Raw genomic sequence first — 18,539 nt, 5'->3', positions numbered from 1 at the left:
GACGCTAGCGTCCCATCTGGCCAACATCCAGTGAGATTGCAGAGCGTCAAATTAAAATACAGAAATACTCATTATAAAAATTCAGAAAACAAAACATATTTTACATAGATTTAAAGATTAACTTCTTGTGAATCCAACATCGGTGTCAGATTTTTTAAATGCTTTACGACGAAAGCACACCGTACGATTATTTGAGAACATAGCCCAGTTGACAAATTATTACAAACAGTAACCAGCCAAGCAGAAGTGATACAAAACTCAGAAATAGAGATAAAATTAATCCCTTACCTTTGATGATCTTCATATTATTGCACTCAGAAGACATTCATTTACTCAATAAATGTTCATTTTCTTCTGATAAAGTCTCTTTATATCCAAAAACCTCCATTTTGTTCACGCGTTTTCTTCAGTAATCCACAGGCTCAAACGCAGTCAAAACAGGCAGACAAAAAATCTAAATTGCATCCGTAAAGTTCATAGAAACATGTCAAACGATGTTTATATTCATTTCTCAGGTTGTTTTTAGGCCAAATATTTCAACCGGACAATAACGTCGTCAATATAAAAGGTAAACAAGAAATGCACTCTCTCGGGATTGCGCATGAAAAAGCTCTGTGACACCTCAGGTTCCACTCATTCAGACTGGTCTTACTCCCTCTTACTCCCTCATTTATAAGAATCTAGTGGAAGGCATAGTGGAAGGCATAGGAACTGCAAATTGAGTCCTAAGTCAATGGATACTGTAATGGCATTGAATAGAAAACTACAAAAACAAAAACAAAAATACTTGCAGGTTTTCGCCTGCCAAATCAGTTCTGTTATACCTCACAGACACTATTTGAACAGTTTTGGAAACTTGAGTGTTTTCTATCTAAATCTACCAGTTATATGCATATCATATCTTCTGGGCTCGAGTAGCAGGCCGTTTAATTTGGGCATGCTTTTCATCCAAAATTCCGAATGCTGCCCCCTACCCTAGAGAAGTTAAAGGCACAGTCAACTTTGTGTATGTAAACTTATGACCCACTGGAATTGCGATACAGTGAATTATAAGTGAAATAATCTGTCTGTAAACAATTGTTGGAAAAATGTCTTGTGTTATGCACAAAGTAGATGTGGAGTGACTGAAAACGAGTTTTAATGACTCCAACCTAAGTGTATTTAAACCTCCGACTTCAACTGTATGTATGTATGTATGTATGTATGTATGTATGTATGTATGTATGTATGTATGTATGTATGTATGTATGCATGTATGTATGCATGCATGCATGCATGTATGTATGTATGTATGTATGTATGTATGTATGTATGTATGTATGTATGTATGTATGTATGTATGTATGTATGTATGTATGTATGTATGTATGTATGTATGTATGTATGAATATATGTGTATATGTATGAATGTGTATGTATGTATATGTATTTGTGTATGTGTATGTATTTATGTGTATAGATATATATATTTACCCCAAAAATATATAAGGGACTGGAAATGATGCAGACAATTACATTGATGGAAGCAACAATCTATCTGCAAAATTAAAGCTGATCCACCCCCTAAAAAACAAGACAAAACACATGAGTCTGAGTGGCTGACTCGGTGTGCCTAAGTGAAGGCCATAACGCTGCCCACTCCATCACACGTCCATAGCTGATATCATCAATGGCTCCCATTTGAGTGATTTCCCCCTGGATTCAATGCAACCCAATTAGTCACCTACTGTCTTTAGCCTTAGCTTTACCCTCTGACCTCCCATGCACAGTACAGGAACTGACACCACTCTGCTGATATGAATTCTCCCCAGCTACTGTATGTGCTCAGCCCTTCTCTGCCTGGCCTACCTCAGAGAGCAAGTCCCCAGCAGCTTTGCTGAAGAGGATGAGAGATTGTTGGCCACTGGCCAAGAACTCTACCCACGGTATCCATGGAGATGAAATGGAGCTTCCGTCATCAAAAGAGCTAACTCCAGTTAGCAGTTACAGTAGCATCACTCTCCACCTGTCCATTGCCCTGTGTTTCTCTCTAGACGAGCAGGTCTGGAAGTCCAAGCCATTTGGGCCTGCCCAACCTCCTCGCCCCCCTGCACCTTAGACAGGGCTGCCTAATGCTGACTGTAAAAACAAAAACCCTGCTACCAAAAGTGATTTTGGTAAGTAAGGGTTTCAATCCAATTTTACACTGGGAGAGTGCTTAACATTAAAGAGAGTGTTTTTTGTTGTGCTCTTCTGTAGTAGGGGTTGAGGGGTAAAGGAGAGAGAGACAGTGAGAGAGAGAGAGGTGGGAGTAAGAGATAGCGTGAGCGAGAGAGAGATAGGAGATCGATACAGACTGGGCGTTCTGTCTGGATTCCTGTATTCCCCCTGGTCCTGTCGATGGAGGAGGGGTTTAGCTAACTCCCACCGTCTAGCCTTGTGCGGGGGCGCTGAATTACCACGGTGGGACCTGCTCATCCATCGTTAACACGCCTGCAGGTGGACGAACGCCGCCTGCCGCCCGGGGCCTCATAACACCACACAAACGACTAGGAGCAGTTTCTCTCCGGCCATAACTTAACGTCTCTCCGTCAGAGCCGTGAGAGATGGGAGAGATGGGAACTGCAACCTGCGCCTGGGAGCTTTATGGTTGATATGGTGTGGGGGTTTTCATCAGGCACTGTGGATTATCACCAGCTAAAAGGATGTGTGGTCACAGCGGGACCAGCGCTGCTGATTTGCATGGGCCCTTTTTTCTCTTCTAGTTCATTTCCAGTTGAATAACTTGTTTGTCACATACATCAGAGAGAAGGGGAAGATCATACAAGAGCCAGTGTTACTTTGTGTTTCACTAATGAGCCCCGTTCTCTACTCACACCCATAGACCCCCACTCCTTGCTTTTGGTTTGCTGCCCTTTGAAACAGTGCTGTGGTGCTGTATAGTGCAGTACAACACTTTGTTGCTGCATCTCTCTCTACCTCTCTCTCTCTCTCTCTCTCTCTCTCTCTCTCTCTCTCTCTCTCTCTCTCTCTCTCTCTCTCTCTTTCGCCCTCCCTCCCAGCTCCAGGCTGTTACCAAGCGTTGTGTGTCACATGGCTTTGTTTCTGTCCCATGTCCTTGTTTTATGCTCCAAGAACAATAGGCGTGACACAAGTACTCTGGTGCTCTGTGCCTCACCATGTCTAACAGAATCCTCTAATGTAGCCTTGATCTCCCATATGGTGCGAAAACTGTTTCTCATACATGCATTGTTGTCATCTGGACTGATGTTATACCACTATGTGAAAGGTCTCAGCTGCTGCTGTGCCATGAGAAGCTTCCGTTTTTAGGTAGCTAACCAGCCCCCTTCCTTGAAGTGGGTGCTTAAAAGTTTAAAATTGCCGACATCAAGAGTCGACTTGAATAAGGATGCCCTGCAATGCAAGTGGGTTATATAACACTATGACTAGAGGGAGATGAAAAGTAGAGCACAGGGGGAGAGATTTAAAAAGTTTCAGCACGAAGAGGGAGGGAAGAAAGAGACGGGGGGAGCGAGAGCGGAGGTAATGAGAGAGAGATTTAGGTAGGCAGGGTTGGTGAGGTCACGGAGGTGTTGAGGGCCCAGGCCTTGAGACTGTGGCCTCTCTTGAAGCTGGTCAATCCTCCTCAAGGCTGAAGGGCCTTTCTTTTTTCATTTAGATAATGGAGGCATTTCCTTAACTGGCCAAGTGGTTTGGACTGTGGTTTGTTTGGCAACACGTCAGTGTATCATTGTTTCCAAAACATTTACAGCGCTGGGCGCTATGCTGCACGGCTCCCCTCCCTCATTAAAGCACAGGCCTCCTCTCCTCCTCCAGCCCAACTAGCTACGGCTGTCTGTGGAAGCCTGCAACATAGAGCCCAAACAGCAATGCACACAAGTGAGAAAAAAGGAATAAAAAGCATTTATCTCTCCTCTCTCCGTCCCTAGCCAGTTAAGGCTTGGAGGAGACAGAAACTTCTCTATCTGTTTACTATTATTGTTTTTCCCCTTACCCATAAGCCTCTTTGTCTTCTCTTATCGGAGGAGTTATGCGTTCAGCTCTTGTGATCTGTATCTTCAAATTTGATTGGGGATATTTGGTGGGAATGTGTTATTGGATTCTGCCGGTATTGTCTCACCGTTTTTAAAACACAGTTGTTGGGTTTTTAATGTAGAGGTGTGGTATCTGTTCCAGCAGGGCTCAGTGTGGTAGAACAATAAGACATGCTCTCCTCTAGTCCTACCACTGCTTTGCTTAACAATGTGCACCAGCCAGAAAAGTCCATTAATTCAACAGCTCATCATCTTAAGCGCCCACACGAGAGAAAGGGTTTGCAAAGCGCCTGCCACGTCTCTACCAGCCATCTGTCACTTAAGTCACTCAGGAGCACAGAGACAGAACAAGACGAGTAGGACAGAATGAAAGAGGGATATGAGTGAGGGAGGGGGTGAGGACAGGACAGATATATCAAGTAAGATGCAGGTAGTAGGTGTTCAAAGAAGAAAAGTGGAACACAGAAAGGAATCGGCTGCTCCTATAACCGACCTGCCATTTGAATCAAAGGCTCTAATCAAAATTGTATCAATTAATTGATCTTTCCTCTTGCGCTTTGCCATGAGTGCAATTGAGTTTCCTCCTCGCTCCTGCCCCACCACCAGAGAGCCGTGCTCTACACACCATAAACTATGTTCATTAATAATGATCAAGGAATCCTCTAATCTGGGGTGAAATATGATATGATAGCTATTTCCCTGAGATACTTAGTTTGCAGGACAACTCTTCATCTCCCCAGCTACTTCCAAAGCACAGGGGAAACCAGCATGCTTTCATGCTGCGATGTTCTTTAGTACTACTAACAACGTACTCCGCTGTTCTAACAATGTAACTTTAATCACAAGTGATGTGGAACAATGAATGTAACACTGTCTTCTCCTCTTTGTCTTAATAGGGTAACCAAGAGGCCACCAACCCCCAGAAGCCATGGCCCAGCCGTACACGACTGCCCAGTACCCGCCTCCCCCACAGAATGGCATCCCGGCCGAGTTTGCGGCACCCCACCCCCCTCCCCACGCAGGACTACACCGGGCAGAACAGGGTGCCCGAGCATGCCATGACCCTCTACACCCCCACACAGACGCACAGTGAGCCGCCGGGCACCGACAACAACACGCCCGCCATCACCGCCAACACGACTGTACCGGTCAGTACCGCTCAACAACACAACACACACCTGGCATTATCTTAAATTAGGTCGATGACCGGAGGTGTTTAAGGAACCTCATTACCAGTAGGGTTGCTAATAAAGGCTTGGGAGCAGGAAGGGGTGGAATATTACATATGACGGTCATAAGGTTGTGCTTCGGCTCATTAGATTAGGCATCGTTAACATTACACAACTACCCAGAGTGTACAAGGGTGCAGGAGTAGACTGTGATGTCAGCAAATACATGAAGATGTCAAAGCGTGGAGCTGATTCTGCGTGAGTTGGAGTTGATTGAACTTAACTGGAAACGTTGTGGCGAAATCAAAGTGCATTTTTGAGAAGCCGGGCTCTCTGGAAAACGTGGAAACCTGAAGGGTTTTATTTATTTCCGACAGTGAGATTCAACATGCTGTACACATGAATCATTTAGGCTCTGTGAAACGGGGACAAGCCCTCCCCCTGATCCATTTGGTTGTGGAGTTAGTGGAAAGGAGAGGAGGGAAAGTTGCACTCTATGCCTGCAGGGGCCTGGGCTAGGCCAGCCAAAAAGCCCTGCCTAATTGGTCAAATTAACTAATTAGCTGTAAATGTATATAAACCTCTGAGAATGTCCCTCAACATATTGCACTGCCTCCTGAGGAGCAGCCGCTAAGCCAGGATTATCCACAGACACTTTCTCCGAGTTAAATATGGTGAATTCAGCAAACAGCTATTTTACCATAGTAGAATATGTCAAATTCACCATACTGACAACTATTTTACCATAGTAGAATATGTCAAATTCACCATACTGACAGCTATTTTACCATAGTACAATATGTCAAATTCACCATACTGACAGCTATTTTACCATAGTACAATATGTTAAATTCACCATACTGACTGCTATTTTACCACAGTAGAATATGTTAAATTCACCATACTGACAGCTATTTTACCATAGTACAATATGTTAAATTCACCATACTGACAGCTATTTTACCATAGTACAATATGTCAAATTCACCATACTGACAGCTATTTTACCATAGTAGAATATGTCAAATTCACCATACTGACTGCTATTTTACCATAGTAAAATATGTCAAATTCACCATACTGACAGCTATTTTACCATAGTAGAATATGTCAAATTCACCATACTGACAGCTATTTTACCATAGTACAATATGTTAAATTCACCATACTGACTGCTATTTTACCATAGTAGAATATGTCATATTCACCATACTGACAACTATTTTACCATAGTAGAATATGTCAAATTCACCATACTGACAGCTATTTTACCATAGTAGAATATGTCAAATTCACCATACTGACAGCTATTTTACCATAGTACAATATGTTAAATTCACCATACTGACTGCTATTTTACCACAGTAGAATATGTTAAATTCACCATACTGACAGCTATTTTACCATAGTACAATATGTCAAATTCACCATACTGACAACTATTTTACCATAGTAGAATATGTCAAATTCACCATACTGACAGCTATTTTACCATAGTAGAATATGTCAAATTCACCATACTGACAGCTATTTTACCATAGTAGAATATGTCAAATTCACCATACTGACTACTATTTTACAATAGTAGAACATTTCAAATTCACCATACTGACAACTATTTTACCATAGTACAATATGTCAAATTCACCATACTGACAGCTATTTTACCATAGTAGAATATGTCAAATTCACCATACTGACAGCTATTTTACCATAGTAGAATATGTCAAATTCACCATACTGACAGCTATTTTACCATAGTAGAATATGTCAAATTCACCATACTGACAACTATTTTACCATAGTACAATATGTCAAATTCACCATACTGACAGCTATTTTACCATAGTACAATATGTCAAATTCACCATACTGACAGCTATTTTACCATAGTACAATATGTCAAATTCACCATACTGACAGCTATTTTACCATAGTAGAATATGTCAAATTCACCATACTGACAGCTATTTTACCATAGTAGAATATGTCAAATTCACCATACTGACAGCTATTTTACCATAGTAGAATATGTCAAATTTTGACAGCTATTTTACCATAGTAGAATATGTCAAATTCACCATACTGACAGCTATTTTACCATAGTAGAATATGTCAAATTCACCATACTGACAGCTATTTTACCACAGTAGAATATGTCAAATTCACCATACTGACAGCTATTTTACCACAGTAGAATATGTCAAATTCACCATACTGACAGCTATTTTACCATAGTAGAATAGAATACTGCTATTTTCAAATTCACCATACTGACAGCTATTTTACCATAGTAGAATATGTCAAATTCACCATACTGACAGCTATTTTACCATAGTAGAATATGTCAAATTCACCATACTGACAGCTATTTTACCATAGTAGAATATGTCAAATTCACCATACTGACAGCTATTTTACCATAGTAGAATATGTCAAATTCACCATACTGACAGCTATTTTACCATAGTAGAATATGTCAAATTCACCATACTGACAGCTATTTTACCATAGTAGAATATGTCAAATTCACCATACTGACAGCTATTTTACCATAGTAGAATATGTCAAATTCACCATACTGACAGCTATTTTACCATAGTACAATATGTCAAATTCACCATACTGACAGCTATTTTACCATAGTACAATATGTCAAATTCACCATACTGACAGCTATTTTACCATAGTACAATATTTCACCATATAGCTATTTTAGAATATGTCAAATTCACCATACTGACAGCTATTTTACCATAGTAGAATATGTCAAATTCACCATACTGACAGCTATTTTACCATAGTAGAATATGTCAAATTCACCATACTGACAGCTATTTTACCATAGTAGAATATGTCAAATTCACCATACTGACAGCTATTTTACCATAGTAGAATATGTCAAATTCACCATACTGACAGCTATTTTACCATAGTAGAATATGTCAAATTCACCATACTGACAGCTATTTTACCACAGTAGAATATGTCAAATTCACCATACTGACAGCTATTTTACCACAGTAGAATATGTCAAATTCACCATACTGACAGCTATTTTACCATAGTAGAATATGTCAAATTCACCATACTGACAGCTATTTTACCATAGTAGAATATGTCAAATTCACCATACTGACAGCTATTTTACCATAGTAGAATATATCAAATTCACCATACTGACAGCTATTTTACCATAATAATAATAATAATAATATATGCCATTTAGCAGACGCTTTTATGTCAAATTCACCATACTGACAGCTATTTTACCACAGTAGAATATGTCAAATTCACCATACTGACAGCTATTTTACCATAGTAGAATATGTCAAATTCACCATACTGACAGCTATTTTACCACAGTAGAATATGTCAAATTCACCATACTGACAGCTATTTTACCATAGTAGAATATGTCAAATTCACCATACTGACAGCTATTTTACCATAGTACAATATGTCAAATTCACCATACTGACAGCTATTTTACCATAGTAGAAATGTAACATACTATGCAGCTATTCCTCCACAGTAAAATATGTTGAGTACATCACCATTTTTCCATTGTTGTTAAAACATCTTGAATTCAACCGTGCTGTTATTTTTTCACAATTTGATATTTCAAATACTGAATATTACACAGCTACTTTCCGTAGTTAAATATATAAAATAATACATATAACAGCTAGTTTTTGTCATGGTTAAATATGTTTGGCATTTCAGCATTTGAGAGTTCAGCATTCTCAGCAGCCTACACTTTGGACCAATAGGACAGAGCAAACACTATAGCGATGTGAGCCCACCAGGTAGTTTGACATGTGGTTTAAATTAAGTGAAAGTATACATAATATATTTCATATATAAAATATGCCATAACCTGTGGTTGAGGATCAGAGAGGAGGATTTAGCTGAAGTCTCCCTCGCTCTAACTCCTGACAATACCAGCGGGAGAAAATGTGACTTTAGTCTGGCCTTTCTTCCTTTCCTCCCTCTCTTCCTCTCACATGAAAACACTTGCTGGGAGAGGTCAGCTGGGGGTGAAGGCTGCCCCCCTGAGGGATTCAAGACACCCATAAAAAACATCGTTAACAACTCCATTTTCCTAAGCATAGAATCACTGAAGCACCATGGATAATGGGTGGAGAAATCAGCTGTGATTTACAGGTACAGATATAGCAAGGCCATGTGTATAACTGTAGCATTACTCTGTGATAAAATCATGTTTCATTTGAAGACGTGTGTGACTCCGTTGTCATGGCTGACTCTTATTGGCAGCTACACAGATACACTGTGTTCAGTGAGTAAGGAGAGACTTTGCAGGAGGTTCCACTCCCCTGCTCAGAACCCTGCCGTGTCGCTGCCTCTCATTCCCCCACGCCACTCATTTCTCCTCTCGCCATTTTATATTTCATTTCATCTGTCCACCCGCTGTGAAGAAAACCAAGTGACGTGGCCATGGAGAGATGAGAGGCAGCCCTGCTTTCCTTCACGGCTCCCTCCCCCCCTCTCGCTCACTATCTTTCTTTCTCTCCCTTTCCCTCCCTTTCTTTTCCCCACTCTCTCTTTCTCTCTATACCCATCTCTCTCCTTCTCTCTCCATCTCACCCTGCCAGTGAGGAGAGAGGGATCAGATCAGTGGGCTGTAAACAGAGTGGCTGGCTAATCCCTGGGGCCGCTGGTGTAGGGGAGCACTCCCCACCGCTGTGCCCCCCACCGCAACTGCTGCTCCTCGCTGCGCTCCCCTGCTTTAATGACCCAGCCTGTTTGCTTTGGGTGCCACAGAAGGGCGCGGGTGTCTTTGATTAGGACACCCTGCAGAAACACAGATTGGGGAGCAGATCAGCACTCACTGGGCTCCCACTCCTCAGTGCTTTACTCTGGCCGTCTCGGAAAACGTATAGACTTTAAAAGAGGCATGAGGAAAAGAGAATGAAATGTATGGATTCTGTGTGAATTCCCGGGCGGAGGGTTGGCAGTGTGTGTTTAATGAGGGATTGCCTCTCCTTTCTCTCCTCATCTCTTCAGTCAGTCAGTCCTCCTCTACTCCAGGGAGGTGCTGTTGTCCAGACTCAGACCTCTGGGGCCTGCTGTGTGACTCCCATGTTCAAACGACACTCACATGAAAGCTGGTGACTTGAGGATAGAAAGAGGCAGTCAAACTTTCTCAAAATCCTCAGAGAGAGAGAGAATGGGACTGTAGAAAGGGTCTGCCAGCGACTTCTGTTTTAAAAAAGCGGAGCTCGTTATCTAGCAAGCGCCATTCAAATAGTCCAAGGTTGGGTTTGGATTTCATGAGTTATCATTCTTTTTATTCAGATAACAAATTAAGGCAGTGTCGTTAGGACTGCACTTAATTCCAGATTTTTCAAAGTCTGTGTCAACTGCATGAGGACTACAAAGTGGATTCTGGGAGCTTGTGATAACACAGACACAGACACATGGGCTATACATATGCAGACACACATACAGTTCAAGCACATGGAAGAGCATGCACACTCACTCAGACAATCTCAGAGAGATTTTGCGATTCGCAAGAGATTCAAGAGATTCTATATGACCCAGTTAAAGGGGTTGTCTGTGTTATCTATATGAATAGCAGACCAGGGGGATGGAGGAGGGGAGGGATGAAGGAGGGGCTCTACTCTACCTCTCTCTCACCCCCTGCTATTTCAGGTGACTGAAGAAGGGATTTGTTTACAGGTTCTTTAGCGAAGAGGAGACAAACAATGGAGGATTTGGTGGGGGGGGATGCATTAAAGGAAGGCATTATAATTATTGTGAGCGATGACTCGGTATCCCCCCCCACTTAATCGGATGTAATCTACCTGCTTGGCGGCGTTCCAATCAGATAGTTTCAATTATGTGCTTGTAATGCCACTGAGAGGAGGGGGAATGTGCTGAGCACAGCACTTTGAAAGTGATTTCCAAATAACGGCGAGGGAGTCTGTTTGAGGAATGAATGAACAGGAAGCAGGGTGGGTGACTCGCCGCCCGAGATGACAGCTACGCTTGGCAGGGACAGTAAGCGGCAGGTGGCGGGTGACGCCTGGGGTTGCATCAGCCTCGCTCCCTCGCCATAACTGTGACAGCAACTGCCAGTTCGGTAAAGTGCCACTCCTATGGCAAGATTATTCAACTGGGGGGTCCCGTGGAAATATATATTTTTTAATTAAGTGGATTCCCCCCCCCCCAATGTTTTTATGAATATCGCTAACAACAGTAGAATAAACACATGTTGTATTATATACATACTGTAGAACAGATGAGAATAACATATTTCTAATGATGTCAACATTATTCTTCAACTTCTCCAAATATTGAGCAAATTACACTCATTGGAGTATCTGACATAGGCTCTGAAACAGCACCTGTGAATAGACTACCACTGTGGCAAGTGCCGCTGGCTGCTGGAAAGCCTTCTTGACTTGGACATTCATTTTTACCAACACATGGCTAACCTTTGTTTAACCAGATAAACAGCTGCTCTTAGCGAAAATGAGTTTGGAGTTACCTTTCTAACTAACAGGCTATGTTAGAGTTATTGATTTGATTTATTAGGATCCCCATTAGCCGACGTTAACAGCGACAGCTAGTCTTACTGGGGTAACATATCAACAAGACATTACAAACAAAAGACTTTACAAGTTACATACATTTAAAAACATGAACATGTAGTGTGTGTGTAAAAACATGAACATGTAGTGTGTGTAAAAACATGAACATGTAGTGTGTGTGTAAAAACATGAACATGTAGTGTGTGTGTGAAAACATGAACATGTAGTGTGTGTAAAAACATGAACATGTAATGTGTGTGTAAAAACATGAACATGTAGTGTGTGTGTAAAAACATGAACATGTAGTGTGTGTGTAAAAACATGAACATGTAGTGTGTGTAAAAACATGAACATGTAGTGTGTGTGTAAAAACATGAACATGTAGTGTGTGTGAAAACATGAACATGTAGTGTGTGTGAAAACATGAACATGTAGTGTGTGTAAAAACATGAACATGTAGTGTGTGTAAAAACATGAACATGTAGTGTGTGTAAAAACATGAACATGTAGTGTGTGTGTAAAAACATGAACATGTAGTGTGTGTGTAAAAACATGAACATGTAGTGTGTGTGAAAACATGAACATGTAGTGTGTGTGAAAACATGAACATGTAGTGTGTGTAAAAACATGAACATGTAGTGTGTGTGTAAAAACATGAACATGTAGTGTGTGTGTAAAAACATGAACATGTAGTGTGTGTGAAAACATGAACATGTAGTGTGTGTGTAAAAACATGAACATGTAGTCTGTGTGAAAACATGAACATGTAGTGTGTGTAAAAACATGAACATGTAGTGTGTGTGTAAAAACATGAACATGTAGTGTGTGTGTAAAAACATGAACATGTAGTGTGTGTAAAAACATGAACATGTAGTGTGTGTGTAAAAACATGAACAGTGTGTGTGTAAAAACATGAACATGTGTGTGTAAAAACATGAACATGTAGTGTGTGTAAAAACATGAACATGTAAAAACATGAACATGTAGTGTGTGTGTAAAAACATGAACATGTAGTGTGTGTAAAAACATGAACATGTAGTGTGTGTAAAAACATGAACATGTAGTGTGTGTGTAAAAACATGAACATGTAGTGTGTGTGTAAAAACATGAACATGTAGTGTGTGTAAAAACATGAACATGTAGTGTGTGTGTAAAAACATGAACATGTAGTGTGTGTGTAAAAACATGAACATGTAGTGTGTGTAAAAACATGAACATGTAGTGTGTGTGTAAAAACATGAACATGTAGTGTGTGTAAAAACATGAACATGTAGTGTGTGTGTAAAAACATGAACATGTAGTGTGTGTAAAAACATGAACATGTAGTGTGTGTGTAAAAACATGAACATGTATGTAGTGTGTGTAAAAACATGAACATGTAGTGTGTGTGTAAAAACATGAACATGTAGTGTGTGTGTAAAAACATGAACATGTAGTGTGTGTAAAAACATGAACATGTAGTGTGTGTGTAAAAACATGAACATGTAGTGTGTGTAAAAACATGAACATGTAGTGTGTGTGTAAAAAAATATAAACATGTAGTGTGTGTGTAAAAACATGAACATGTAGTGTGTGTGTAAAAACATGAACATGTAGTGTGTGTGTAAAAACATGAACATGTAGTGTGTGTGTAAAAACATGAACATGTAGTGTGTGTAAAAACATGAACATGTAGTGTGTGTGTAAAAACATGAACATGTAGTGTGTGTGTAAAAACATGAACATGTAGTGTGTGTGTAAAAACATGAACATGTAGTGTGTGTAAAAACATGAACATGTAGTGTGTGTAAAAACATGAACATGTAGTGTGTGTGTAAAAACATGAACATGTAGTGTGTGTAAAAACATGAACATGTAGTGTGTGTGTAAAAACATGAACATGTAGTGTGTGTGTAAAAACATGAACATGTAGTGTGTGTGTAAAAACATGAACATGTAGTGTGTGTAAAAACATGAACATGTAGTGTGTGTAAAAACATGAACATGTAGTGTGTGTGAAAACATGAACATGTAGTGTGTGTGTAAAAACATGAACATGTAGTTTGTGTGTAAAAACATGAACATGTAGTGTGTGTGTAAAAACATGAACATGTAGTTTGTGTGTAAAAACATGAACATGTAGTGTGTGTGTAAAAACATGAACATGTAGTTTGTGTGTAAAAACATGAACATGTAGTGTGTGTGTAAAAACATGAACATGTAGTGTGTGTGTAAAAACATGAACATGTAGTTTGTGTGTAAAAACATGAACATGTAGTGTGTGTGTAAAAACATGAACATGTAGTTTGTGTGTAAAAACATGAACATGTAGTGTGTGTGTAAAAACATGAACATGTAGTTTGTGTGTAAAAACATGAACATGTAGTGTGTGTGTAAAAACATGAACATGTAGTTTGTGTAAAAACATGAACATGTAGTGTGTGTGTAAAAACATGAACATGTAGTGTGTGTAAAAACATGAACATGTAGTGTGTGTAAAAACATGAACATGTAGTTTGTGTGTAAAAACATGAACATGTAGTGTGTGTGTAAAAACATGAACATGTAGTTTGTGTAAAAACATGAACATGTAGTGTGTGTGTAAAAACATGAACATGTAGTTTGTGTAAAAACATGAACATGTAGTGTGTGTGTAAAAACATGAACATGTAGTGTGTGTAAAAACATGAACATGTAGTGTGTGTGTAAAAACATGAACATGTAGTGTGTGTAAAAACATGAACATGTAGTTTGTGTGTAAAAACATGAACATGTAGTGTGTGTGTAAAAACATGAACATGTAGTGTGTGTAAAAACATGAACATGTAGTTTGTGTGTAAAAACATGAACATGTAGTGTGTGTGTAAAAACATGAACATGTAGTTTGTGTAAAAACATGAACATGTAGTGTGTGTGTAAAAACATGAACATGTAGTTTGTGTAAAAACATGAACATGTAGTGTGTGTAAAAACATGAACATGTAGTTTGTGTGTAAAAACATGAACATGTAGTGTGTGTGTAAAAACATGAACATGTAGTTTGTGTAAAAACATGAACATGTAGTGTGTGTGTAAAAACATGAACATGTAGTTTGTGTAAAAACATGAACATGTAGTGTGTGTGTAAAAACATGAACATGTAGTTTGTGTAAAAACATGAACATGTAGTGTGTGTGTAAAAACATGAACATGTAGTGTGTGTAAAAACATGAACATGTAGTGTGTGTGTAAAAACATGAACATGTAGTGTGTGTGTAAAAACATGAACATGTAGTGTGTGTAAAAACATGAACATGTAGTTTGTGTGTAAAAACATGAACATGTAGTGTGTGTGTAAAAACATGAACATGTAGTTTGTGTGTAAAAACATGAACATGTAGTGTGTGTGTAAAAACATGAACATGTAGTTTGTGTGTAAAAACATGAACATGTAGTGTGTGTAAAAACATGAACATGTAGTTTGTGTGTAAAAACATGAACATGTAGTGTGTGTGTAAAAACATGAACATGTAGTTTGTGTAAAAACATGAACATGTAGTGTGTGTGTAAAAACATGAACATGTAGTTTGTGTAAAAACATGAACATGTAGTGTGTGTGTAAAAACATGAACATGTAGTGTGTGTAAAAACATGAACATGTAGTGTGTGTGTAAAAACATGAACATGTAGTGTGTGTGTAAAAACATGAACATGTAGTGTGTGTAAAAACATGAACATGTAGTTTGTGTGTAAAAACATGAACATGTAGTGTGTGTGTAAAAACATGAACATGTAGTTTGTGTGTAAAAACATGAACATGTAGTGTGTGTGTAAAAACATGAACATGTAGTTTGTGTAAAAACATGAACATGTAGTGTGTGTGTAAAAACATGAACATGTAGTGTGTAAAAACATGAACATGTAGTGTGTGTGTAAAAACATGAACATGTAGTGTGTGTGTAAAAACATGAACATGTAGTTTGTGTGTAAAAACATGAACATGTAGTGTGTGTAAAAACATGAACATGTAGTGTGTAAAAACATGAACATGTAGTGTGTGTGTAAAAACATGAACATGTAGTGTGTGTGTAAAAACATGAACATGTAGTGTGTGTGTAAAAACATGAACATGTAGTTTGTGTGTAAAAACATGAACATGTAGTGTGTGTGTAAAAACATGAACATGTAGTGTGTAAAAACATGAACATGTAGTGTGTGTGTAAAAACATGAACATGTAGTGTGTGTGTAAAAACATGAACATGTAGTTTGTGTGTAAAAACATGAACATGTAGTGTGTGTAAAAACATGAACATGTAGTGTGTGTAAAAACATGAACATGTAGTGTGTGTAAAAACATGAACATGTAGTGTGTGTGTAAAAACATGAACATGTAGTTTGTGTGTAAAAACATGAACATGTAGTGTGTGTAAAAACATGAACATGTAGTTTGTGTAAAAACATGAACATGTAGTTTGTGTAAAAACATGAACATGTAATGTGTGTGTAAAAACATGAACATGTAGTGTGTGTAAAAACATGAACATGTAGTGTGTGTGTGTGTGTGTGTGCATCTATCAGTTACACATACAGTACATGTCAGTACATACATACAACAAGTTTACACACAAGAGTTTACACTTCCTCTTCCAATTATAATGTGAGGAGGTCAAAATACCAAATGTATTCATTTTAAAATGTTGATAACTTTTCCTTTCCATTAACATTCACCGGATGATAAGACAAGATGTCTTTGCTAACGTGTGATGGGTATTGCCGGTTGCCTGGGAGGTATTCCCTGGGCATGAAAAGGTTGAAGACCCCTGTCATATGGTAATGCACATGTCATTATTTTACACTGTAACCATCTCACCTTCTCCCAACCAGCCTGGATCCAGATGATCCCTCAGGAGAAGCAATGGAGAGACAGGGGCACTAAACTCACTGGCAGAAACACAGAGATCCACAGATGGAGTCTGGGTTAAATAGCTGTAGGTGTATGAGTGCCAGTCGTATTTACCTCTAGTCAGTATGGATCTGAAGGTTTGCTAACACACAGCTAGAGGACCCCATGATAAGAAGCCAGTAGCTAAGCTGGAGGACAGGACAGTGAGTCAGTCGTTGTGCAGTCTGGTAGCATACGGTAAAGGTTGATAGAGTCATGTGTGACCGATGAAACAGATTGACCCGCGGTCCCAAGTGCCTTGTTACCCTCCACAGTAGTCTGGCATCTGTCTGCCGTGTGTCACCTTGGTACCCAACATGGCTACTCAGGCTATTAACCTCTAGCACAGGAGGACATGGCACACTGATGACCCCTTCCTCCCTTTTCACTTGGTCACCTGCCACTCCACCCCTCCACTACTCTACCAGTCTGATACTGGAGCTAGCTAGCCCTGCTCACCCCTCCACTAGTCTACCAGTCTGATACTGGAGCAAACTAGCCCAGCTCACTCCTCCACTAATATACCAGTCTGATACTGGAGCTAGCTAGCCCTGCTCACCCCTCCACAAGTCTACCAGTCTGATACTGGAGCTAACGAGCCCAGCTCACCCCTCCACTACTCTACCTGTCTGATACTGGAACTAGCTAGCCCAGCTCACCCTTCCACTATTCTACCAGTCTGATACTGGAGCTAGCTAGCCCAGCTCACCCCTCCACTTCTCTACCAGTCCAGTCTGATACTGGAACTAGCTAGCCCAGCTCACCCCTCCACTACTCTACCAGTCTGATACTGGAGCTAGCTAGCACAGCTCACCCTTCCACTACTCTACCAGTATGATACTGGAGGTAGCTAGCCCAGCTCACCCCTCCACTACTCTACCAGTCTGATACTGGCACTAACTAGCCCAGCTCACCCCTACAATACTCTAAAAGTCTGATACTGGAGCTAGCTAGCCCAGCTCACCCCTCCACTACTCTACCAGTCTGATACTGGCACTAACTAGCCCAGCTCACCCCTACAATACTCTAAAAGTCTGATACTGGAGCTAGCTAGCCCAGCTCACCCCTCTACTACTCTACCAGTCTGATACTGGAACTAGCTTGCCCTGCTCACCCCTGCACTACTCTACCAGCCTGATACTGGAGCTAGCTAGCCCAGCTCACCCCTCCACTACTCTACCAGTCTGATACTGGAACTAGCTAGCCCAGCTCACCCCTACACTACTCTACCAGTCTGATACTGGAAAGCTAGCCCAGCCAGTCTGATACTGGAACTAGCTAGCCCAGCTCACCCCTACACTACTCTACCAGTCTGTACTGGAATACTGCCCAGCTCACCCCTCCACTACTACCAGTCTGATACTAGCTAGCCCAGCTCACCCCTACACTACTCTACCAGTCTGATACTGGAACTAGCTAGCCCAGCTCACCCCTCCACTACTCTACCAGTCTGATACTGGAACTGCCCAGCTCACCCCTACACTACTACCAGTCTGATACTAGCTAGCCCAGCTCACCCCTCCACTACTCTACCAGTCTGACTACTGCCCTGCTCACCCCTGCACTAGCTACCAGCCCAGCTCAGCCCAGCTCACCCTCCACTACTCTACCAGTCTGATACTGGAACTAGCTAGCCCAGCTACCAGTCTGATACTGGAACTAGCTAGCCCAGCTCACCCCTACACTACTCTACCAGTCTGATACTGGAACTAGCTAGCCCAGCTCACCCCTACACTACTCTACCAGTCTGATACTGGAACTAGCTAGCCCAGCTCACCCCTCCACTACTCTACCAGTCTGATACTGGAACTAGCTTGCCCTGCTCACCCCTGCACTACTCTACCAGCCTGATACTGGAGCTAGCTAGCCCAGCTCACC

General features: G+C 40.5%; 1 protein-coding gene across 1 annotated transcript in view; it reads left to right on the top strand.

The window, feature by feature from the left end:
* The first annotated feature begins 4,962 nt into the window (after positions 1 to 4,962).
* LOC118384199 (RNA binding protein fox-1 homolog 3-like) overlaps positions 4,963 to 18,539 on the top strand; it is a 49,755-nt gene continuing 36,178 nt past the window's right edge. Inside the window, 2 exon segments of the mRNA XM_052519070.1 lie at positions 4,963 to 5,034; positions 5,036 to 5,182. Of these exon segments, the coding sequence (XP_052375030.1) occupies positions 4,963 to 5,034; positions 5,036 to 5,182 (219 nt within the window).

The sequence above is a fragment of the Oncorhynchus keta genome, chromosome 5, assembly GCF_023373465.1.
Source record: "Oncorhynchus keta strain PuntledgeMale-10-30-2019 chromosome 5, Oket_V2, whole genome shotgun sequence".
NCBI lineage: Eukaryota > Metazoa > Chordata > Actinopteri > Salmoniformes > Salmonidae > Oncorhynchus > Oncorhynchus keta.
The sequence above is the reverse complement of the archived record's forward strand: the minus strand, read 5'-3'. Positions and strand labels throughout refer to the sequence as shown.